General features: G+C 43.5%; 1 protein-coding gene across 1 annotated transcript in view; it reads right to left on the bottom strand.

The window, feature by feature from the left end:
• Positions 1–14,719: 14,719 nt before the first annotated feature.
• The window catches only part of AFF2 (ALF transcription elongation factor 2), a 340,517-nt gene continuing 330,150 nt past the window's right edge, over positions 14,720–25,086 (bottom strand). Inside the window, exons 19-21 of the mRNA XM_058196752.1 lie at positions 24,395–24,438; positions 18,243–18,457; positions 14,720–17,551 (exon numbers count right to left, since the gene is read on the bottom strand). Coding sequence (XP_058052735.1) covers positions 17,430–17,551; positions 18,243–18,457; positions 24,395–24,438 — 381 coding nt within the window. The 3' untranslated portion in view covers positions 14,720–17,429. The remainder of the gene's footprint in view (positions 17,552–18,242; positions 18,458–24,394; positions 24,439–25,086) is intronic.

Here is a 25,086-nt window from a genome sequence, read left to right as displayed (position 1 = left end):
GTAACAGAAGCACAGTTCCACAACACCAAAGTTGCCTTTGGTTGGTCTGATAATCTCTACTTGGAATTCTAATTTGTCCCCCTCTTAAAAAGCTAAAATCAGAAGCCCTCTGTTTCTTCTTAGCCTCCCGTTTCTCATTTGCTGAGGACAGAGAAGCCAAGTGTCCCGGTTTAGGCAGCAAGATAAACAAACCACAGATGGTGTTCCGAGATTGTTTTGATGTTGTTGGCAGGAAAAGACCATTTTTAGAATTCTGGCTTGCTGTGAAACGCGAAGGTGACATCTAGCTCCTTTCGAGAGAATGCAAGAGGCCAATGGCCTACTTTAATAGCCATTCTCTTAGCTAAAGCCATTCTTTCTTCGTATGAAATTTCCTGCAGTTTTATGAGAAGGGAGTATAAGGGGCTGCCGCAAAGAAGAGGCGGGGGGGGGGAGGTCAACCTTATTCTCCAAAGCACCCAAAGGCAGGACAAGAAGCAACGGATGGAAACTCATCAGAGAGTTATCCTCTCCTCTCCTCTCCTCTCCTGTCCTATCCTATTCCTCTCCTCTCCTCTCCTATTCCTCTCCTGTCCTATCCTATTCCTCTCCTGTCCTGTCCTACCCTATCCTATTCCTCTCCTGTCCTGTCCTGTCCCGTCCCGTCCCGTCCCGTCCCATCCCATCCCATCCCATCCCATCCCATCCCACCCCATCCCATCCCATCCCATCCCATCCCATCCCATCCTACTCCGTCCTGTCCTGTCCTATCCTATTCTATCCCATCCTACTCCGTCCTGTCCTGTCCTATCCTATCCTATCCTATCCTATCCTATCCTATCCTATCCTATCCTATCCTATCCTATCCTATTCTTCTCCTCTCCTCTCCTCTCCTCTCCTCTCCTCTCCTCTCCTCTCCTCTCCTCTCCTCTCCTCTCCTCTCCTCTCCTCTCCTCTCCTCTCCTTTCCCATCCCATCCCATCCCACTCCGTCCTGTCCTGTCCTGTCCTGTCCTGTCCTGTCCTGTCCTGTCCTATCCTATCCTATCCTATCCTATCAGAAGTCCCCTTAATGGCATTAGATCTGTGTCCTGTAACTCTACTTCACCCTCCAAAACAACAAAATGTCAGGTGTTAAATCCTTTTCCAAAAAGTCTTTCTTTTTGCTTCATCAAGCACAACGTAAACAGACCTCAACCTGAGAGTGGGAAAAAAAAAAGGTTTAAATCCACTGTAATTAAAATATAACCAACTTTCCTAGTTTACATTAACTCGAATGATGGCTGCCAATGCTGCATAATGTACAGGCTGCCTCACAAAAGGAAGAAGAAGTGAAGGCAACATTGCCTAAAACTGTAAGATAATTCTTTCAGTGAAGTATCTCTTTAGAAGATAAGGCAAATAATTTACTTTATCTCTGCTCAGCAGTGAGATTCCTTAATGAGGCTTAGTTACACTTCAGCCTAATTTTTCCTTCCTTACCAGACTTAACAGCATGGCTGTTAATGAAAGAGTGTTTTCTTCTGCTTTTTTTTCCTGCTCTTCACAATTGATTTGGAACACGATGGGCGTTTTTAATCTGTTTAATTGACGGCAAGTCTTAAAACTCTGCTTTCTGCTGTTTGGCATTCATTTTATGAAAGATTCATTCTTGAAAGAAGAATGGAGCCTCTTTCTGCTTCCCAGATTCTTCAGGTCAACTTTGGTCAGCCTAAGACAGAAGATCATGGAAAGCCAGAAATGGAACACTTTTCTGTAAGACCTTAGATAACTTCCCCCAACCCATCCAGAGATAAAGAGATCAGCTGTTTAACCTCAGCTCAAAGATAAGATCCAATGAAACAGGACAGAGCTGGTATTTGCAGAACTCGTTAAGGTTTTTTCTCCATTTGAGGGAGCTGCCACAGAGAAGAGGGGGGGGGGGTCAACTTATTTTCCAAAGTCACCAGAAGGCAAGACCGTTGTGACCCAGGCCCAAGTAGGTGGTAGGTGAAAAAAAAACAAACAAACTTTATTCGAACAGCTGAGAATTACTTCATTCCCAGCATTGTTCAACTTAAATTAAAGCAAATTCCTCCCAACACAAATTCCTCAGTCCTATCACAAACCTTGGTCCAATTAGGCAAACTGCCAAAGGCCTTTCTTGGCAAATGTTCAGAAGTCACAAAAATAAATGCAAGACGAAGATGAAGCAAAAGATACAGCTACCAATGTTGTTTTCCGGCAAAACCCAAATGCCGTTGCTGGTCTGTTTTAAGCCTTATGGGAGGGGCCAATCATCTCTTGGCCTTACTCCTGAGTCGTCCTCTTTGCTTGAGCTGCTTTTGCCTTCTGGCAGCTCTTCTCATGCGTGCATTAGGAACAAGCTCCTCCTGTTCCTCTGCCTCACTACTGTCAGGCTCTGGAGGCTCTGGAGTCCCGCACCTCACTCTCCAATGGCCCAGGCTCCACCTCTGCCTCATCGCTGTCTGACTCCATTGCCAGCTCCACATTGTTTTTTGTTTTTGTTTTAATTTGCATTTATATCCCGCCCTTCTCCGAAGACTCAGGGCGGCTTACACTATGTTAGCAATAGTCTTCATCCTATTTGTATATTTATATACAAAGTCAACTTATTGCCCCCAACAATCTGGGTCCTCATTTTACCTACCTTATAAAGGATGGAAGGCTGAGTTAACCTTGGGCCTGGTGGGACTTGAACTTGCAGTAATTGCAAGCAGCTGCTGTTAATAACAGACTGCATAATAACAGACTGGTGACTGTTGAGCCACCAGAGGCCCTTATGTTGAGAAGGCCCTTATTGTTGTTGGAGCCCCCACACCTTCTGGTCCTTTCCACAGTAAAATAACAGAACAGAATCACAGAGAGTTGGAAGGGACCTTGGAGGTCTTCTAGTCCAACCCCCTGCTCAAGAAGGAGAGCATATACCATTTCAGACAATGGGTTGTCCAGGCTCTGCTTAAAAACCTCCAGTGATGGAGCCCCCATACCTTCTGGAGGCAAGTCGTCCCACCGATGAATTGGATACAAATCACTCCAGACCAGGGGCGGGTTTCAAAACCTGTCGCTACCGGTTCTTTTGTGGGGCACGTGCACGCTCGCACATGCATGCAATGCTTCTGCGCATGTGCAGAAGCGTCCGGGTGGGTGGGTGGAGCCTCCCGCCACCGCTACCGGTTCACCCGATCCGGGACGACCCGGTAGCAACCCACCCCTGCTCCACACTGTGTGTGTGTGTGTGTGTGTTTCAGATAATAACACAAAAGGGCCAACTGGATTAGATAGAAGCAAGAAGGACAACAGCGACGATCAAAGCTGTGGCGGCAAAGCTGTGTAAGGAAAGGAAAAAACAAAAAAACAAAGGAACAATCCTACTGAGTAAATAATCTATCATGAAGCAAGATTGCCCGTTGTTTTTTTAAAAAAAGGCTATTGCTATCGCTGATCTCTAAAGAAAGTGTTTAACATTAATTTGGAAGTTAATCCGAAGAGTCCTCTCTCTCTCTCTCTCTCTCTCTCTCTCTCTCTTTTTTCATGTAGTGGTTGTTGTGAACTTTAATGAGGTTCCCACCAGTGTACATAAAAAAAAAAAAAGATCTGACGATTCCATCATCTATCACATTTTACAACGTGACACTCATCTTGGGCAAGAGAGAGAGAGACGCTGGATTTGAAAGTATCTCGCAGCTGGAGAGAAACGATTCTGGAGCATATTGTAAATAACCTCTAAGCCACCTCTGAATTAAACGAATGTTTCCTTTTCAATTAAATTAAATTTTAAATTAAACGAATGCCTCCTGTTCTCCTGGGCACAGAATATACGGACCAATTAAAAGAACAAAACAAAACATACATTTTCTTCGAAAGATCTACGCCGGGTCTTACGTTAATGTAAAGTAAATAAAACGAGGAAGGTAATCATCGTCATAACAATAACAATAGTTGCCATGCCACAATGGAGACCCAATGAGATGGGTTGCAAAGCCAATAATGGGGGCATTTCAGCTTTAAGCAAATTTTTTTTTTGCACCTGTAACTCGGAGAAATATAGCCGTAGCACTTGAAAAATTACTCCGATGCTACAAGAGTGCCATGAAAATTTATCTTGGAGATGATTTTATTGCATGGTTACACCAGCCAATTAAATCAATAAATCTTGACTGTCAGGGAGCCTGGCCTCGTGCCAGGGAGAAATGAAATGCGCAGGATCGGTAAATAAAAGCTTTCTGACAATTCATTCCAGGAATTATTTAGCAGCAGAGTCCTCAGGCTGGGCTCTGTTAAGCCTCCTTTTCAGCGCCTTCATTTATGCGCTTCCAAAAAAAAAAAAATTAGAATAAAAAGATTAAAAATCGGAAGCGAGGCCCCGCTGTCTCTAGCTTGTATCAAACATGCATTCAGAGAAATGATTAGGTTAACCAACAAAGAGGCAATCATTAAAAGCAAAGGGAGGATAAGAAAATATTCCAGCTGATATAACTCACCGAAGAACACAGGCTAATGGTACCTCGGATGAACTGCTTTTCACAGGTTTTTTTGTGGTGGTTGTTGTGACAAGAATGTGGCAAAGATAACTGCAGCCAATTTCCTAGAATGAGAGGATTCTAGATTGAGATAGCCAGGGGTGGGCTTCAAAATTTTTAGTAAGGAGTTCTCTGCCCGGTTGCTGGGTGGGCGTGGCCATGGTGGGTGTGGCTTAGCCAGCCTCCTGCACTACGCGGTGGGGGGGGGGCGTTTGTGGCCTCCCCGGGCTCCAAAGGCTTTCCTTGAGCCTCAGGGAGGGTGGAAACAGCCTCCCCAGGCTCCGGAGGCCCTCCGGAGGTGCTCCGGAGGCTGGAAATGGGCCCGTTTCCGGCCTTCCTGAACTTCCGATAGGCCCATTTTTCACCCTCCCTGAGCCTCGGCATGCGCCCTGCACTTATCTGCATCCAAAATGGGCCATGTGGGGACTCCTGCGAGGGACAGGGTGGGGTGTGCGGGGCCAGCCAGGAGTGGGATTTGGGGGTTCTCCAAACTGCACAGAATCTTAGCTAGAGGCTCTCCTGAACCCCTGCAAACCCGCAGCAGTCCACTCCTGGAGATAACTAAAGCTATTAATGTAAGCTGGAAATGGGATAAGGGAAGTCTTCCAGTCCAACCCCTTGCTCAAACGGCTGCCCAATTTCTTCTTAAAAACATCCAGTGATGGAGCAGCCACAACTTCTGGAGGAAAGCTTTTCCACTGATCGATTGTTCTGTCAGAAAATTTCTTCTTTCTAGTTGCTTCTCTCCTTTGATCAGTTTCTACCCATTGCTTCTTTGTCTTTGGGAACAAGTTGACCTCCTCTTCTTTGTGGTAGCCCCTCAGATGTTGGAAGACATTTTCTGCGAGACAAAAGTTGGACTTCAGACCTAAACGCTGGATCGTGAGTACTCACATCAGCCCTGGCCAGCAGGGAGAATTCACACTGCCCTCTAATTTGGACCTCAAGGCTGTGTACTTGCCTTTGTCTCAGAAATTGTGGCCCTCAAGACGACTTTCAGCCACTTCAACAAGCCATCATACAGGATTATTCATCCTATCGAGGTCTCAAGTTTGATGGCAAAGGCAGGTTTTCAGTGCTTTGTGAAAGGACAGCAGGGGAGTGATGGAGACCACAGCAGAAAAGGCTCTCCTACTAGATCCCAACAGATGGCATTCTCTTGCAGAAGGGATCTGGAGCATGCTTCGCCTGCTGGATCTAACAAGGTAGGTAGACACCACTATGAAGAGACAATCCGGTAAGGAACCCATAAAGCAGTTTCTGATGTGGAACCTGGAGTTTTGAGCTGCTAATTCTTGAGTTAGTGGGTTCAAAGGAAGAAAACCTCCATGAGAAGACCCTGGAGGTGATCAAATCAGATGTCCCCTGATCTCAAGATTGCTTCAACACTGACAGTCCAGAACAGAGCCAGCAAATGTTGGCACTTAAAAAAACAGCCCCCAACAAACTCTTCTGGACCAGGAAGAAGAGGTCTATTGTCCCACTCTGCAGCAGATGTAGAACAACAAGAGGTGCAATTGGCAAGGGCAGATCTGAAATTCCCTTAGCAACCAGTCAGTTGGTCTATCCCTGGGTATTGTAAGCATTCTCCTCCCATTGATTTGCATCCGTTGCTTTACAGTGTTTGTTGGCAAGCAACTTCCCATTGCAGAGAATTCTCCGTCAGCCCATCAAGCGCACACATGGGGCGATTACTGTAAAATTAATGGGTTGAAGCTCAGTAAGAGCCGTTTTATGGAGTTCTGCCTTGACAGGCAGACAATGCAACATCCCCAGCACGAGGGTGCAAAACCTCCTCTCTGTTGTAAATGCCAGGGGGAGCCAACAGGCCTGGGGAAAGGGGAGACCGAGGTTCTCTGCAGGTTCTAGGGGCAGGGAAAGGGCAGAGACCCCTTAGCACAGAGAGATTTGGGACTATTAGTGTGTTTTAATGACTCAGGAAGCCGAGGTCATGACACTTCACTTTTCTTTACTTTCCAGATCTGTGAAAGTTGTAAATGCACAGCCTCCCCATAAATAGAATAGAATAGAATAGAATAGAATAGAATAGAATAGAATAGAATAGAATAGAATAGAATAGAATTTATTGGCCAAGTGTGATTGGACACACAAGGAATTTGTTTTGGTGCATATGCTCTCAGTGTACATAAAAGAAAAGAAAAAGAAAAAGAAGAAAAAAAGAAAAAAAATACCTTCATCAAAGGTACAACATTTACAACACAAATGATGGTCATAGGTTGCAATTTAACCCTTAGTGATAACAACAAAAAGTTACAGTCATACAGTCATAAGTGGGAGGAGATGGGTGATGAAAATGATGAGAAGATTAATAGTAGGTTTAGTAAATAGTTTGACATTGTTGAGGGAATTATTTGTTTAACAGAGTGATGGCCTTCAGGAAAAAACTGTTCTTGTGTCTAGTTGTTCTAGTGTGCAATGCTCTATAGCGTCGTTTTGATGGTAGGAGTTGAAATAGTTTATGTCCAGGATGTGAGGGATCTGTAAATATTTTCATGACCCTCTTCTTGATTCGTGCAGTATACAGGTCTTCAATGGAAGGCAGTTCCATTGATAAAGTTCATAAAGTTCCTTTTTCACCACAGTCACAACTAGGCATGGTCGCTAAATGAGACAGTTACTAAATGAGGAGTATTTGTTTAATGAACACCAGAAATCCCAGGGTGGTTTTAAGTCTAGGATAAACCCAAGGTCACAAAAGAGAGCACAGTTCAACATTTCATAAAAATTTTATTTTCCTTTTTTTTTTTAAATAATTCAATGCGCCGGCAAGTATAATTAATCCCTCTGACACAAATGTACCAGTTCAACCAATATTATTTTATACAGAGACAATTGTTTTTGAAAACAACAAACAACATTGAAAATGTTTGTACAGAAAGTATTATTTTTTTTAAAAAAAATAGAAAAGAAAATGTAAACAGAAATGCATAATTGTGCAACACATTGGAAGTACAAAGTAAACAAGCAGGATACATTTTTCCCCCTTTACATAGAAATAAAACAATCATAAAAAAAAAAGAAAGAAAAAGAAAAACAAGAATGAAGAGGAACTGAAAATTTTAGAACTATACAACATTTCAGTAATTGCTGGACAGGTTAACAGTAACTGCATCTTAATCTGTACAAAAGAAAAACAAAACATCTTAACTTATACTTAAAACTGTACAAGGAATAACATGCTTGTTCCAAAGACACATTGTGGAATAATTTCAGAGATTATGCAATGAATGGTCCCTACCCACAAAAGGGGCTCTATTTTGAATGAATGCAAGCTAAATTACCAGGTGGTGTGGGAATGTGTGTTTAGGTCTCCCAATAGTCAAGTATAAATTTAATTTTAAGTGGTAGATGCAGCAGAAGAGCAGGCATAACCTGGAGGGGGAGTCAAGAGAGTAATTCGCCTCGGAATCGTTACATTCGCACAAATGGTCTAAGCCCCCTTGAATTCCCTTGACTCTAAACTAGCACCAATTTAGTGCTGACTGTTAGTTGACTAGATTCTTCTGTAAAGGAATGAGCAATATATCTGAGCTGGAACTTAACGTGTGGTCCTGATTCTTCACGCCTGACAGTAGGATCATAAAAAAAAAATCTGTATTTTTATTGTGAGGAGATCTAAAGTTTTAAATTTTTAAAGGTGGGAGGTTATGTATATTTTGTACACCTTAGCTTGTGATTGCTGGTCATAATACCCGGTATTTGCTCTGGGAAGTCTGGGGAGGGGGGGAAGGGGGAGGAGGGGGGGAAAGGGGGGGAAAATGATACATGGATTGATTATTAATGTACAGTAATTTTTGAAGATATGAAATTAAAATTTAAAATGATATTGGGGATTATCGACTGCCATTTCAGAATGAAAAGGAGAGAGGAGTAGAAGGAGGGAAGAAAGTAGGTAGGAAAGAGTAGAGAAGGAGGAGGGGAATAAGAAGGTTAGATAGGGTGGAAGAAGGGAGGAGTGGAGAAGGAGGAGAGGAAGTAGAGTGAAGGAGATGAAGGATGTGAAAGTAGTAGAGGGTAGAGAGGGAGGTTGTGAAGAAAGGAAGTGGCAATCGGGCAGGCCTGAATCAGTAATAAATAAAAATTAATGATTAATGATGGATAATAGTTTGTACATAAATATGATGTTGGAAAATGGAAATAAAAATTATTTATTAAAAAATAATAATCTGATTTTGGCTGATGTCCTTTCGCAGGAGCGCAACAAGACCTTCCCAGGAACCCGATCGCGACTATCCAAATTATCTGAAAATTGGAAGAGTTGCAATCCAGCACATCTGGGGAGGATCCTGAATCAGAAAAGGCCGAGTTCTACATTGGATACACATGTTTGAAATTGCTTAACTAACACATCTCAACAGGTAAATGCAGGATGCAAATGGAGCCTAGAATGACGTTATGGTTTTTTTGGGGGGGGGGAACTTATGGAAAACAGGTGCACAAGTCTTACACCGAGCCAGACAAATCCCTAGATCTCTGGAGAAGAAACAGAACAGTTTTTTTTTTTAATTTTCATTGGTCTGAATTTATTTCCCTACATCTTGAGACTTAAAAACGGGTGAGGTTATCCCCATTGGCTCTAACTCAGTGATTTTTCAACTTCGACAGCTTTAAGATGGGTGGACTTCTTCACACGTCTTAAAATTGCCAAGTTTGTAGAACCCTGGTCTAATGGGATAAGCTCTCATTCCAAAGTCAGTCCAAAGTGAACAGCATTTTCCAAAGATTGACCTAACTGGGATTTGGTTGATGTCAGGCAGTGATGCTATTCAGCTGGTTCTATCCGGTTCGGACAAACCGGTAGCGGCAGTTGCGGGAGGCTCCGCCCACCTGCCCAGATGTCATCACGTCCCAGTTTTGATGTTCTACGCATGTGCAGAAGGTCCCTTCTGTGAACCAGTAGTGAAGGTAAGTGAATACCACTCCTGATGTCAGGGTTTAGCTGAGTCAAACACGTGGAGAACAATCTTTGTGGATCACAACTTCTCATGAAAACATCACATTGCTAGTTTGTTGGACATGACCTTGTCTTTTTTATGTTTATTTTTTTGAAAAGGTGTAATTTTGCACCGAACTATTTTCAAATTGGCTGCCCCCGGGCACGGATTCTGAAGTCAAATATGCTATGATAAGGAGATTCATCGAGAGAAGAAAAAGTTTGTTTGTTTTGTGTGTTACAGCAGAAGTCAGAAGCATGACCATGGGTGTGCGCTTGCAAGAAAAGCCATTGTTAGATCAAGGACTAGAAATGTATCCATCAGGCTAAGCTATGCTCTGAAGAACAAGCCATCATGGAAGCAAGGTGTCAAAGCAGGCAAGATGGCAGTTTTCAACTTCCGTTGTGCTGCAACCATGGTCTTGTTTGTTTTGACACTTGCCACGGATGTCACTGGCTCAAGTAGTGAAATTCAATTTTTTTTACTACTGGTTCTGTGGGCGTGGCTTGGCGGGCGTGGCTTGGCGGGCATGGCAGGGGAAGGATCCTGCAAAACCCCATTCCCTCCCCACTCCTGGGGGAAGGATATTGCAAAATCTCCATTCCCACCCCACTCTGGGACCAGCCAGAGATGGTATTTGCTGATTCTCTGAACTACTCAAAATTTCCACTACTGGTTCTCCAAACTACTCAAAATTTCCGCTCCAGTTCTCCGAACTATTCAAAATTTCCACTACCAGTTCTCCGGAACCTGTCAGAACCTGCTGGATTTCACCCCTGTAACTGGCTGGTTCATACCTAACCATCAGTCACCCACCTTGTTTATAACCTCAGTGACTTCATCTTTCCTTCAATATGTGAATATAAGTAGATCCTTAGCATTCTCAAGTAGTTCTGGATTAATAGCTAGTCTGCCTGAAATATGGTTGGTGAATTTCCAGGCCTCCTTTGCTTATTGAGTTAGCTGTCCTGGGTTGATGGTAAATAATGGTCAGTTTGCACACACATAGCCACGGATGTCAACTACCCTGCAGCATTAAGACTCAGTCTACACACAGGAAACAGACGACATACAAGAAATGGGCCCTCCATCTTCAAACTCCCTTCTCTTTCTCATTCCAAAATAAAACAAAGCATCGACTTTGTGACAACCTGGCTGGAAAACAGGAAAGTGCATCTAACAGTTGTTCAACAGACATGACAAATAGCTGTTGCTTGAAGGTTAGTCCTTAACTTATGACCACAAAACTCTTCTCAACCACAGGTTTATCTGGAAACAGTTGAAGGATAGGTCATTAAGAGATATTAAGCTGTGTAAATACAGTATCTGAAGAGGGAGCCATATTCAGCCTTGGCTCTTAAAATAAATATTTTTTTTATCCTGTAACATTCCCTAAATCACAGCCTATTTGGTCAATACAGAGAAACAGGGTCTACAGTCTGCAAGAATGAATGTTTTGGTCTTTTAAGAAGCCACAATCTCTGTTGGTCAACTCCTTCAGTCAGAGTAATTTTTGTTTCTTCAAGACACCTAAAAGCTTTTCTTTCTTAAGGACTCCAATTAACTTCCTGACTTTTTTGTGTGTGTGTGTGTGTAATTTACAGGGCACACAATTCCAAGATCTATTCATGAAACAAAACAAATGAAAAAAATAAACCCTTTAGTCAGTGGTGGGATTCAAGTAATTTAACAACCGGTTCTCTGCCCTAATGATTTCTTCCAACAAACAGTTTGCCAAACTGTTCAGAAAGTTAACAACCGATTCTCCCGAAGTGGTGCGAACTGGTTGAATCCCACCACTGCCTTTAGTTTAGTCTGGATAAATGTCAAGTCTTACAGGTTTGCGTGTACACCCCCCCCAAAAAAAAAGCCAGCATTTAAAACCATCCAGCATTCTCTCAGATGTTGGAAGTCGCCATATTTTTCTCATTTCTTAGCCTGTCTAAGAATGTAGCCTGACCAACGCTGGCAGTTGTCCAACTTGGCCAAGTGCTTTGATGTCATTCCTTAATCCACCAATTATTTCTTTCCCAAAGAGCTCCCCCGTTTAACTGACATGGTCTACAGACCAATATTGTGCAAGCTAATGAAGCTTGGGGCATTCACCTTCACTGTGACACGGCTAGCAAAGAGCTAGCAAACTTCCATTGTTGACTTCTTTTCTTCTTCCTCTTCCCCTAGAGATTTTTTATTGGCAGACGTTCAGAACTGGTGCTGTATTACCGTGACTGATTTATACTCCCACCATGGATAGAAAAAGCCATTCACTCAAAGGAGGGGGGGGGAGTATGGGGGAGGGGGTGAAATCCACTTGCTTTAAATGGGGCAATAATTCAAACTTGTAACCTTGGTCGGTCTTCCCAAATAAGGCTTTCAAGAAGATGAACCGGAACGTTCAACAGAAGTCGGAATAGATTTCAAGGTGGGCAACTTTTTCCCCTTTTTCAATAGAGCCCGGTTTGGGGGAGGGGCTTTTAAAAGCTTTCCATTTCTAGCACGGATCTAATTTTGATGGCTCCCCTTCCCTTTTGAATGTGAAAAAGAGATGGGATATTTTCCAACTGATCCAATTGATCCCAGGTCATCTCCTGGCTTTGAGATCTGGATGGGATCTGAAGAAGAGATGGGATATTTTCCAACTGATCCAATTGATCCCAGATCATCTCCTGGCTTTGAGATCTGGATGGGATCTGAAGAAGAGATGGGATATTTTCCAAATGATCCCAGATCATTTCCTGGCTTTGAGTTGGAGGCTGTAGTCAATTTCTGAGTTTATCTCTTTCTGGCATGGAAAGGAAGATCTAGTTTTTTGATAGATGCCTTCCCTTTTCTCCCTCTTTAGGAGATTCGAAGAAGAGATGGGATCAGTGGTGGGACTCAGTTGGTTCTGTCCGGTTCGGACAAATCGGTAGTGGCGACTGTGAAAGGCTCTGCCCACCCACCTGGATTTTCCAAAGAATCCTGGATGGTTTCCTTGCCTTGGGCTGCAGTTAATTCTAACTGAGGCTTAGAGAAACAAGCACACTGCATGAGGTCTCATGACTCTCCTTAAGACATCTGGATAGGAAGACGGTTGCCTTATTCCATTGTTGTCCTAATGCATCCCATTGATGTAGAAGAAAGCTCTCATGAATCTAATATGGAAGTGAGAAAGGATAAGTAAGACATTTGAGAGACCGCGAGGTCCCCGTCAGAGATATGAAGCAATTCCGGGAAACAGAAGGGAAATGGAAGTCTATGCTCGGTTTCCAATATGGAAGCTTAAGAAGATGCAAGCAAAGGAGACGTTCGTATGAAGCTAGTAAAGAAATCGCCAGCAGATGCTGTATTTTCAGTCCTTCTCAACGAATTTATGAGAAACTCCCGGTGAGATTGCTTATGGAGATTCTCAGTCATCCAGGACATGGATGAAGAAGTTCTGAAGAAGTTCTGAAGAGGCTTCTTGGATGAGAAGTAAAACGTCTTCAACGAAACGGGAAGCGAAACATCTTCAAGGAGAAACAAAGGAAGTCCAATTGCCTCTTGACCTCTGGGTCACCGTGGGAATCTATTCTTCTAGGGAAAATCTCTCTACCCTGGTTGAGATCATCAAATTCTGGCAATAGTCTTCGTAGACCAGCCAAATGTTGCCAGGAGTACTTTCTAATTTTGAACCACAGTAATTATAATGTGGAATAAAAAAAAGGGGGAGGGGAATTGGGAGAAAATGTAAATATGAAACAGTTGTAAAAAAGGGAATGTATGTTATGTGTTTTGTGTTTGTTATGTTGTGTTTGTGCTATAAACAAAAAGCTTATTTAAAAAAATGTTAAGACTTAGATTTATTTTTTTCTTAAAAAAATATAAAGTGAATTATTGACTGCCACCGAATTAAGTTTTATGACTGGATTTGGACTCAGTTGTTAAAAAAAAAACTTGGCACATGGATGCAAAACCTTTTCCCCAAATATTCCAGCAGTTTGAATCACTGATATATCACTTTTTGAAATTATAGGGTTATTATACGGGAATGCGGATACGAGCAATTCTCCTTATCTAGTACGAATGAAATATTATTCTGCAGAGAGAATGACATAAAATGATATTTACACGGTTAGGTGTATGGAAGTTTTTCATGGATTGATTTCCCCAAATCCCTCCCCTGTGTGACATTTACAGTTAAACTGTTAACATTAGTAGGACTTTCCTTAAGTTTGTCCCTGAAGTTTATTCCTTCATACAGAGTCTATTTCAAGAAGAGACTGGACTGCCATTGGTCAGAAATGGTGTAAGACCTCTGGAGCCGCATCTGGCTCTTTCACCCCTCTGGTGCGGCTCCCTGTCACTCAAAATATGTGTCACAACTGCCAATGTGTGACGCGATTTATCGAGCTTTTCAACCCCTGGCAGGCCAGCCATGGCTAAATCCAAGAAAAGAAAAGTTTCAGAAGTAAACAGAACATTTAATTCAACTAAATGTGCTAGTTTTGGGCCACTCAAGAAATAGTCGGGCACGGGAAGAGTTTCCCCGGTGTTGTTTTTTTTTGTGGGAAACGGGTCCAAATGGCTCTTTGAGTGTTTAAGGGTGCAGACCCCTGGTGTAGGATCTCCTGCTTGGGCGGGGGGTATCGGACTAGATGACCTTCCAACTCAATCTGAATATTGTGGAGGGCTTGTGGTGTTTGCCAAAAGAAAAAAAATCAAAATCAAAATGACATTAGCCAATATCCAGTTTAAAAAGAAATTAAAAAGCCACGAAGACAACATAGTCTACCTAAAAATCAAGCTTGACTGAATTCCAGGAGTTATTGTTTTTTTGGTTTTTTTTACTCACAGGTAAGGATTGGCGCTGTTCTAAACCGAACAGGCACCGGTCCAAATGGATAAAGCTTATAAATTAAATGATAAGATAACTCTGTAAAGCTTACCAAGGCTCACTTATTGTTTTTAGAAGAAGAAAATAATATATGTATTGAAGTTTAAGGCGCTCTGTAATGGAAGCTGACTCTGATCTTCCCTTCATCCCTTGTGCTTTGGTTTCTTTTCTTTTTCTTTCTGCTGTGATAAAAGAAATACACCCGGCAGCTGTTAAAGGGATTTTAATCTTGTCTTCCTTCTAATATCTCGGGGGTTTTTGTCCTAGCATTGGAAACACAGGTAGAGGCAGAACAACTGGCGAATCCTGTTTAAAAGCTCCTGGTAGGGATATTAACTGCTCGGTGCCTCGACTGGATGAACTACAGTGGGGAAAAATACAACGGGTAATTTACTATTTTTTACACACACACACACACACACACACACACACACACACACACACACACACACACACACACACGTCGCCCTCCGCCCTGGGAAAACCCTTCATCTCGCGGCCCCTCCATCTGTCGCTGTCAGCCAAAGGATCTCTTCCTGCCAAAAGTGAATGGGAGGAGGACAAGAAACCCAGTTCTTGAATTTGCTGGCGTCTTTTCCAACCCTGGTGTTTTTGGAAAAGCCTTGCCTGAGGGCTCTGAACAGGGGTGGGCTTCAAAAATTTTAGCAAGGGGTTCTCTGCCCGGTTGCTGGGTGGGCGTGGCCATGATGGACGTGTCCTAGTTGGCCTCCTGTACCACAGTGGGGGCAAGGGGGGAGTTTTTGCCCTCCCTGGGCTCTGGAGACTTTTCCTGAGCCTCTAGGAGAGAAAAAATGGCCTCCCCAGGCTCTGGAGGCCTTCGGGAGGCCATAAATGGGCCTGTTTCCGGCCTTCCCGAGCCTCCGCGTGCACCCTGCAGTTACCTGCATCCATAATGGGCCACGTGGAGACTCCTTGGAGGGGAGGGGCAGGAGGGGAGGGGCCAGCCAGGAGTGGCATTTGTGGGTTCTCTGAACTGCGCAGAATCTTAGCTAGAGGTTCTCCCGAACCCCCAGCAGCCCACTCCTCCAAGTTCTGAAGGATTTGAAAGCTCCCAAACCTTCCCCCGTGACAGGTTGGTGCTCCTAATAAAGCCATTGCCCTTCTGCAGATAGAAGACGTCGCCGAATGCCTGAAGGGCTTCACTAAAACCATTCGGAGCACGGCGTGTACGACAACTCACAAAGAAGGACAGGTTTGAAAGATAGGAAGGACATCTCAGGAGCCTTGTAGTAAGGAATGAAAAACAAAACAACAACCCAACACCTCTCTAGGCTATCCTAGAATTGAAGTCATTACAATGATTATGCTGAGCTTTCTCAGTAGGCTTGGACACGGGGCCATCCTAGCTGAGAACCCTCCAGCTCTATTTCTCAACCTTGGCAACTTTAAGACCTCTGGACTTCAATTCCCAGAATTCCCCAGCCAGCACATGTTGGGATACAGTGAAACCTTGCTTTAACAAAACAATTTAGCAAACTCTGGATGCAAACAATCCCGTTTCCATTTAGACATCCCTCTGAAACAGCTCCCAAGTCCACCGTCCCTTCTCAAGAACTCTAGAGGAGACAATTTCAACGTATCTGAGCGCGAGGATGATATCCTTATGCAAATGAGGCAATTGCGGGTCAACGCATGTCGTTTGCATAACATTACAGCTTCATTCACACGAGGACATTTGCAGACAATTGGCCTCATTTCAATCACGGCATCCATTGCCATGGTGGTAATTACGGTTGCGTCTAATGGACATCCTCCACCTGCAAATGGCTCAATTAAACGAGATTACCTTGCACCGTAGTTGAATCTTATGGTAATTTGTGGAGCTGCCCCACATATTTAGAATAACAAAAAAAGCATCTCATCCTTAATTTTTTTTTAGATGAGAGAGAGAGAGAGAGATTGGGATGAATCCTACAGCATGGATTACTGGATACCTTTTTTCATTTTAAAAGGCTTCCATGGTGGTCAAATAGATTTTTAAAAGGGCCTGCTAGTAGCCCCCTCAAAAAATGGAGATCTACAAATGAAGAACGGTTGCAGGAACTGGGTATGTCTAGTCTAGTGAAAAGAAGAACCAGGGATGACATGATAGCAGTGTTCCAATATCTCAGGGGCTGCCCCAAAGAAGAGGGAGCCAAGCTATTCTCCAAAGTACCTGAGGGCAGGACAAGAAGCAATGGGTGGAAACTGATCTAGGAGAGAAGCAACTTAGAACTAAGGAGAAATTTCCTGACAGTTAGAACAATTAATAAGTGGAACGACTTGCCTGCAGAAGTTGTGAATGCTCCAACACTCAAAATTTTAAAGAAAATGTTGGATAACCATCTGTCTGAGATGGTGTAGGGTTTCCTACCTGGGCAGGGGGTTGGACTAGAAGGCCTCCAAGGTCCCTTACAACTCTGTTGTTATTATTATATTATTATTATTATAAATCAGAATTACAAAACGTGACAGCTTATTGGCTTCTCCATAGAGATCTCCCAAAGACTTTTGTGATACATGTGTTATGTGCGTGTCGGTGTCTATGGCAGGGTGGAAATGCTTGACATGACGCTTGTTTAAGGACCACACTTCTGCGATTGTAACAATGACCTCTTGTCAAGTAACAAGTCAGGACTAAGCTGAGGATAGGGATGGCTGGTCTCAGAAGGACAACATTGTGTTGGGGAAGAGGGAGGTTCTCTGTATTAAATTGGCAGGCATGAGAACTTTCAGAAAGAGGCCCCCCTCAAAATGTTATTAACCCTTTCCCCTTGAACATACTTCTGGATCAAAGTGCAATACTGCAGGCAATGGCCATACTGTAGGTTACAGATGGCAATATTGGCAGGATCTAGAAGTTCGTAGACCAAGGAAATATCCGACGCTGGTTCAACACGAGGAACACGTACCCTGCTTGGAAGCTACATTTTCCATTTATGGCAATTCCATTTCGGACAGATAGAATAGTCTGTGTTTTGTATAAGACAGAAAGAGAGACGGCAACAAAATTAAACTCTATGGATACAGTTACAGGAGGAAGTGGCTGTCCATCGGGGATCACCTGGGCGCCGAGGAAGGAAACGGGATGGAGTGGTGACAGGGGGCATGGCCGTCACTACAACAAGTGGGCTTCAGTGCGAAGCCAATGGAGTCCTTGACGAATGTAACGGACCAGGTTGGTCATACTGCTGTGTTGTGTCAATGGACCCATCGCCAAGTCCAAGTCTATGAAGAACTCTGAAAAACAGAAAGACGTGTTAGTTTCTGCTCATCTACCAGAGGGGCCAGTATATTCCCAAAAGAAGTGGCATGGAATTTATTGGTTAGTTTTCTATGCTCCCAATTTCTCTCTCTCTCTCTCTCTCTCTCTTTCTATCCATCCATCCATCCATGTTTATCTATACATCCATATTTATCCATCTTCCAACTGTCATCTATTTATATGTCATCTGTCTGTCTGTCTGTTTATCTTATCTTATCCTATCTCTCTTTCTCTCTCTCATATCTATCTAGCTATCTATCTTTCTGTCAGTCTGTCTATCTATTATCTATCTATCTATCTATCTATCTATCTATCTATCCATCCATCCATCCATATTTATCTATACATCCATATCTATCCATCTTCCAACTGTCATCTATTTATATGTCATCTATCTGTCTGTCTGTCTGTTTATCTTATCCCCCCCCTCTCTCATATCTATCTATCTATCTGTCTGTCTGTCTGTCTGTCTGTCCGTCCGTCCGTCCGTCCGTCCGTCCGTCCATCCATCCATCCATCCATCCATCCATCCATCCATCCATCCATCCATCCATCTATCTATCTATCTATCTATCTATCTATCTATCTATCTATCTATCTAATCATTATCAACGTAGCCTCAGCAGATCTCCAAGGAGAGGGAGAAGAAGGGGAAGGAGACGATACCTTTGTTTTCTTTTGTCAGTTTGTCGGCCATGTCCCAATGTTCATAGCTCCGCAAGACGTTGTTGGTGATGTTGACATGGCTGGCGGCCATGTGGTGGATCCGTTGGGGGATGCTGACAGTCCCCACCGAAGAGGAGCCTGCTGTGCTTGTGGTGCTTCCAAGGTTGCCGATGGGCGAGGGGCTCAGAGACATAGGGGATGGTGTTTCTGTGGTCCTGGGAAAAGGATGAAGATCAGGTTGATTTGATTTCTATCACACCTTTGGTTGTGAATCTAGTCAACTTGATCAAACAAGTCTATGTGTAGAGTCCTTGATGCTCTCTAAATGTCTATGGAGATTCTCAATCATCCAACTCACGGTTGTTCCAAAGGTGCTTTTTCCAAAAGGACAGCTAGACTGTCTTTTCTTGGAAAACATTTCACTGCTCATCCAAGACGCTTCTTCAGTTCTTCTCCAGAACTGAAAAAGTTTCTTGGGTGCAAAGTGAAACATTTTCAAAGAAAGTCCAGTTGCCTTTTTGGAAAAAGCACCTTTGGGATGTCTTCGCTTGGCTCTTTTCGTGCAGACATTTCACAACCCAACTAGGGAATATCATCAGTGCTAGAAGGGAATTAGGTTTTTCTCTCTTCTTATATACAAGTAGCTGACTCTGTTAGCGGAAGTGTTTGGTGAAGAAGACCACTTTGTAATTCTTTGGAACAACTTTCACCAATGCTGGACAGATTTCCCTACTTCTGTCTTAGCACTGTAACAAGAAACTAAAAGTCAGAGAAAGAAACTACAACTATATCTCCATAAATATTTAACTATACCTATACCTAAACATACATTGAAAAGACATGGTGGTTCAGTGGCTAAGATGCTGAGCTTGTTGATTGAAAGGTCAGCAGTTCAGCGGTTTGAATCCCTAGTGAAGCATAATGGGGTGAGCTCCCAGCTACTGCCAACCTAACAGTTCGAAAGCACGTAAAAAATGCAAGTAGAAAAATAGGGACCACTTTGGTGGGAAGGTAACTGGCGTTCTGTGCATCTTTGGCGTTGAGTCATGCCGGCCACGTGACCACGGAGATATCTTCGGACAGCGCTGGCTCTTTGGCTTTGAAATGGAGATGAGCACCGCCCCCCAGAGTCAAGAACGATTAGTACATATATGCGAGGGGAAACTTTACCTTTATCTTTAAACATACATTTGACCCGATTCGTCCCATCTCTAGACATGGATGATCAACTGCTATCTAGCTTCAACCCAGTTTGTTCACTGTTTCCTTCTTTGGAGGGGAAGAGATCAGGGATCTCCAAGATATAGTTGAAAGTATATTTCCCAGAATTCCCTGGGCATTCTTAGCACAGATGCCCTTAGGAGGAACCTCAAACTATTAACTATTAAAATCCTGGTCGGTCATCTTAATTCAGTAGGTCTCTTTCAATATACTTGTGGAGTTGCATCCTTCTTACCCAGCATACTTTCAAGACGGCCTCAGCATCTTTTAAACAAATAAATATACAATTGCTCTAAATTCCTACCTTTTAGTCCCAAATCTCACCAGGATACCCCAAAGTGATTTAGGGGCAATGTTCCAAAGAGAAATCTTTGATTAACCGCTGTCTTCAGTCGGATTTGTTTACTCTATATGGTTGGTTGGCTAATAAACATCAACTTGAAGTAGAACAAATGAAAACAATTCAGGGGCTTCCCCCCGCCCCCCCCCCCCGTTAAAAGTCTTTCAAATTTCCCCTCTTGCTGTGAAGATTATTTTCAGGCTGCTAAATTAAAAAAGTACCCAGCTATGCAATATGTTCTCAGATCCCAAGATTCCCTATGGAAGCCAATCATGAGCCCAAAGGCTGTATCTAATTTGCATATTTTATTAACATTATTCCATTGTGCTTGACAATTAATCTGCTGGATATTGTGACAAGTGCATTTTCTGTCAGCCATTTCAATTCATTTCATTTTTTTTTCCAGATTGAATAGTTAGCATCTGTCTCTTGCTAATATTATGCCCCAAAAATTATTTTTTTTTGAATGCAACAGTCTACTTTGGAAAGCTGATGTGAAATTTGATAGGATTAATGTCAAACTATGATGGTGATGATGATGATGGATGGTGAAGAATGACGGCAGGACACTGAGGGTCAAAATATTCATGTTAAACACGTAGCATGTAGTCTTTTCTTTTCTCTAAAGTATCCATGATTTTTTCAGTCTAGCTTAGTATCAAAACATAGATGGAGTTGGTGCTTAATCTGTCCCATCTCAGTTCGAAATTGTCCTTCAGAAATTGGCCTATTCAGCAAAGAGTTAAAAAATTGGTTTTTTTCCATTGACTGTTGTGATGATTGTTGGTGGGATGTTCTTCCATCTACCACTTTTGTGGAGTAGCACAAAGGTTGCTTCACCACTGGAACTGCTACCACAGGTTGATGCGATTTCCACCAACTGAGATGAGGATGAGACTGAAGTCACTTGTCTCTTGTGGGTATTGAACTATGACTGGAGAGATCATGATTCTAGGCTACCTTTAGCCAAGAAACAGAGTGACGTTTCCTTCCTTCCTTCTTCCCTCTCTCCCTCCCTCTCTGTTCTTGTTCCCCTTCCTTCCTTCCTTCCTTCCTTCCTTCCTTCCTTCCTTCCTTCCTTCCTTCCTTCCTTCCTCCCTCCCTCCCTCCCTCCCTCTGTTCTTGTTCTCCTTCCTTCCTTCCTTGCTTCCTTGCTTCCTTGCTTCCTTCCTTCCTTCCTTCCTTCCTTCCTTCCTTCCTTCCTTCCTTCCTTCCTCTGTTCTTGTTCTCCTCCCTCCCTCCCTCCGTTCTTGTTCCTTCCTTCTTCCCTCCCTCCCTCCCTCTGTTCTTGTTCTCCTTCCTCCTTCCTTCCTTCCTTCTTTCCTCTCTCCCTCTGTTCTTGTTTCCCTCTCTCCCTCTGTTCTTGTTCTCCTTCCTTCCTTCCTTCCTTCCTTCCTTCCTTCCTTCCATCATTCCTTCCTTCCTAGAGGACCTTCTCTTCTTTTCCAATTGTCAACTATTATGAGGCCTTGGGAAGGGGGTTAGAGCAGAAGACCTCCATGGTCCCTTCCAGCCCTATGACTCTATGATAGAACTGAAGTGGGGGAAAAAAGAGCTACATTATTTTAAGGGGAAAAGGTTTGATATGACAGGTAGAATTTAAAAAAAATGGTTTTGGTAAACGAACACCTGGAATTACAACTTTTCTGGGGAGGAAGAGGAAAAGACTAGAATAATCCCAGAACAAAGGCTGTTGAAAATGTTATGATCTTCTCACATCGCTTAGGAAACAGCCTGAATTATTGACTAATAATTGATGGGAAGAAAAAAAATTCAGTTTGCTACAATAGCTTAGCCCCATTCCCTATAAACTGTTCTTAAACCCCCTTCCTGGGTGGTAGAAGGTATCACATAGAGCATTAATCCTATACTTCTGCAGGGATTCTAAGCGCTTTTAAATTCTTTGGCATCAAATCACCTGGACAGTGTTTCTTATGAAGTTGTCTTTTAAGTTACCTACTTGGTGCTCCTAATCCTCCCACGTGAATTTTCTTTTAACACCAACAATTAGGAAAACACCTGCCAGCTTAGAGTACTATGGGACAGCTGCCCCTAAGCAGAATTTTACATTCAAACCAGACTTCAGTAACTGATTTTTTTTTTAAAAAAAATATGCATTTGAAGCAGATCAAAATTCCAAAAATCCATATAACGTGGATGGGACTTTAGAGGTATTTGATTTATCCACTGGATAGAATCGAGATCACGTGAAGGGTTAATACCCACTTTATCATGCCTTGGTAAGGCCACACTTGGAATATTGCATTCAGTTTTGATCGCCATGATGTAAAAAAGATGGAGACTCTAGAAAGAGTGCTGTTGTGACTCCAGCCCCTGAACCTGGCCCCATGCCCGAAAGTGACTCCGAGAGTGAGGGAGAAGGGCCGGTAAGGCTTACCTCAGGAGCACCGATTCCTTTGGCTCGGCTCCAGGAGCCAGAACCAGACCAGTCGGATGACGTAATGAGGCCGTCATCCCCTGATTCCTCCCTTCCCCAGACTACGCCTTCAGACCCAGCTGATAATAATAATCAAGCTTGGCTTGACCCGCGCTTCAGAAGATTAGAGAGGCGACGTCATCAAAAGGAAGGGTGGGGCAGGAGCCCCACCCCACAAGATATATAAGGAGCTTTGGGAGTGCTCTCACTCCACGGGAAGCAAAAGTTTAGCTGAATTGTTTCAAAAAGAGCTGAAAGTCTTGCTACGTGAGTCATTTGTTTGAACTTTGGCAGGCAGCTGCGATTTCTCTGCCAGGACTGATAAGAGCCATGAATCCACTGGCTGAAGGCCAGCTCGTGGGTCTGAAGTGGGGAAGGAGACAGAACAAGTGCAGAGAAGAGCAACAAAGAGGATTAGGGGAGTTTGCAGGAGATAATTAGCTTGCTTAATTGGTTTGTGATTCTCTGAGACTCTTTACCAAGTTTTGAAGATATTGGCCTGGCAGCTCTCCAAGCCAGATAAGGTCTGTGACTGTAAATTCTCTCTTGAAAGACTTTGCTGAATGTGAGTGAGAAGAATTCACAGTAACTTAATAAAAAAAGCGATTTTTGTCGGGACAAGGAGTCTGCTTCGTGGTTTGGTGAAGCTTAGGTCAAAACATAGTGAAGCACAGTGTTTGAACACCTCAGCCCCATCCTGAAGAAGCATCAAGTTCCACTTCAGGAGACGAAACATCTTGGTTAACAGGCAACATTGTTCTGCTCCAGATCCATGTTCTCTCAAGGGTTCTGATGGAGCAACTTCCTCCTCCTCACTGGCTTCCCCCAAGAGACATCCTTGGCCCAGAGTTCAAGGGAAAGCCATCAAGGATGGAAAACAAATTGTCCTTCATACCCTACCGTGGCTCCCTTCTCTGTCTACATCAGCATCTGCCCTGCATGATGGATGACTCTGTTGTGACAATGCCTCCTGTTCTTTATGGTCTCAGGCTCTCATGTTGGGCACGTTATTCATGGTAGACAGGATGCGTTCGGCTTGGGTGATCTCAACGTGTGCAGCCCGCCTGATAATAAGTGCAAGTGGCACACACCGGGTGTACAAGATCCCACATATGTATGTGGTTAATAAAACTGAGCTTCAGGTATTGAAATCAGCTACTTTTGCACAGAGCAAAAAACAAAACAAAAAAAAATAGGACAAAGATGTTGTTCTTTGAGTTCCATAATCCACTTCAGTAACAGAGCATATAACTATTAAATAATTGTTGGCTTTTATTACTGAACAAATCACCCTTGATGGGAAGAGACAGACATTAACTTTGATCTTAAGCTATTCTTTGTTCCCCTGGAATGGTGTGGCCCTTCCTAACCAACTCCTTTATGGTCTTCAGCTAGGTTGAAGGAGAATGTGGGATCTATCAATCCATATAATAGCAATAGCACTCAGACTTATATACCGCTTCATAGGGAAGGAAGGAAGGAAGGGAGGGAGGAAAGTAGCTATAGCACTCAGACTTATATACTGCTTTACAGTGCTTTACAGGCCTCTCTAAGCAGTTTACAGAGTCAGCCTCTTGGCCCCCCCAACAATCTAGGTCCTCATTTTACCCACCTCGGAAGGATGGGAGGCTGAGTCAACCTTGAGCTGGTATGGATTGAACTCTAGGCTGTGGGCAGAGTTAGTGTGCAATACTGCATTCTAACCACTGGGAAGGAAGGAAGGAAGGAAGGAGAAGGAGGGGAGGGAGGAAGGAAGGAAGGAGGGAGGGAAACAATAACAATAGCATTTAGACTTATATATCACTTTACAGTGTTTTACGGTCCTCTCTAAGTGGTTTACAGAGCCAGCCTGTTGCTCCCGACAATCTGGGTCCTCATTTTACCAAACTCGGAAGGATGGAAGGCTGAGTCAACCTTGAGCCGATGAGACTCAAACTTCCAAACTGCTGGCAGTCAGCAGAATTAGCCTGCAATACTGCATTCTAACCACTGCGCCACCACAACTCTTCAAAATACAAAGCTTTTTCTCATTGTCAAATGTCAACCCATGGAACATTAAACTTAATCTAACAACTGATCTTCATCGGACAAGGAATGTTACTTCTTCCTGATATCCTATTTTACAATTCCCCACCAGGAATGAAGGATACTTACTTTCCTCCCCACGGAGAAGGGGCCTGTGAAACTTTGGATGAATTCTGTTAAAAAAAAGAAAGAGAGAGAGAGCGAGCCAATGAAGTGGAGGAAAACATAAAATGGCCTTAGCAAGCCAAATAACCATTTGAATTTTTTTTAAATCCAAAGGGGTGCATGGGTGTGTGTTACAGCATTCAATAAATACGACGTGTTACCTTTCAAAACCCTTCAGCATGAGTATGAATGTTTCAGTGTTAGGTATCTATCCAGGGGAGGGATGCTGGGGGTTCGCAGGGGTTCGGGAGAACCTCTAGCTAAGATTCTGTGCAGTTTGGAGAACCCCCAAATCCCATTCCTGGCTGGCCCCACCCACCCCGCCCCTCCCAGGAATCCTCATGTGGCCCGTTTTGGATGCAGGTAAGTGCAGGGCACGCACAGAGACTCGGGGAGGGTGAAAAACAGGCCTACCGGAAGTTCAGGAAGGCCAGAAACAGGCTTGTTTCCAGTCTTCAAAGGGTCTCCGGAGCCTGTGGAGGCTGTTTTCGTCCTCCTGGAGGCTCGAGGAAAGCCTGTGGAGCCCGGGGAGGGCAAAAACACCCCTCCTGCCATGGTGTAGAAGACTGACTAGACCAGGGGTCTCCAGCCTTGGTCCCTTTAAGACTTGTGGACTTCAACTCTCAGAGTCCATCAGCCAGCAAAGCTGGCTGAGG

This window comes from Ahaetulla prasina, chromosome 11 (genome assembly GCF_028640845.1).
Source record: "Ahaetulla prasina isolate Xishuangbanna chromosome 11, ASM2864084v1, whole genome shotgun sequence".
NCBI classification, from domain to species: domain Eukaryota; kingdom Metazoa; phylum Chordata; class Lepidosauria; order Squamata; family Colubridae; genus Ahaetulla; species Ahaetulla prasina.
Note: the sequence above shows the minus strand (reverse complement) of the source record. Positions and strands in the feature narration are given on the sequence as shown.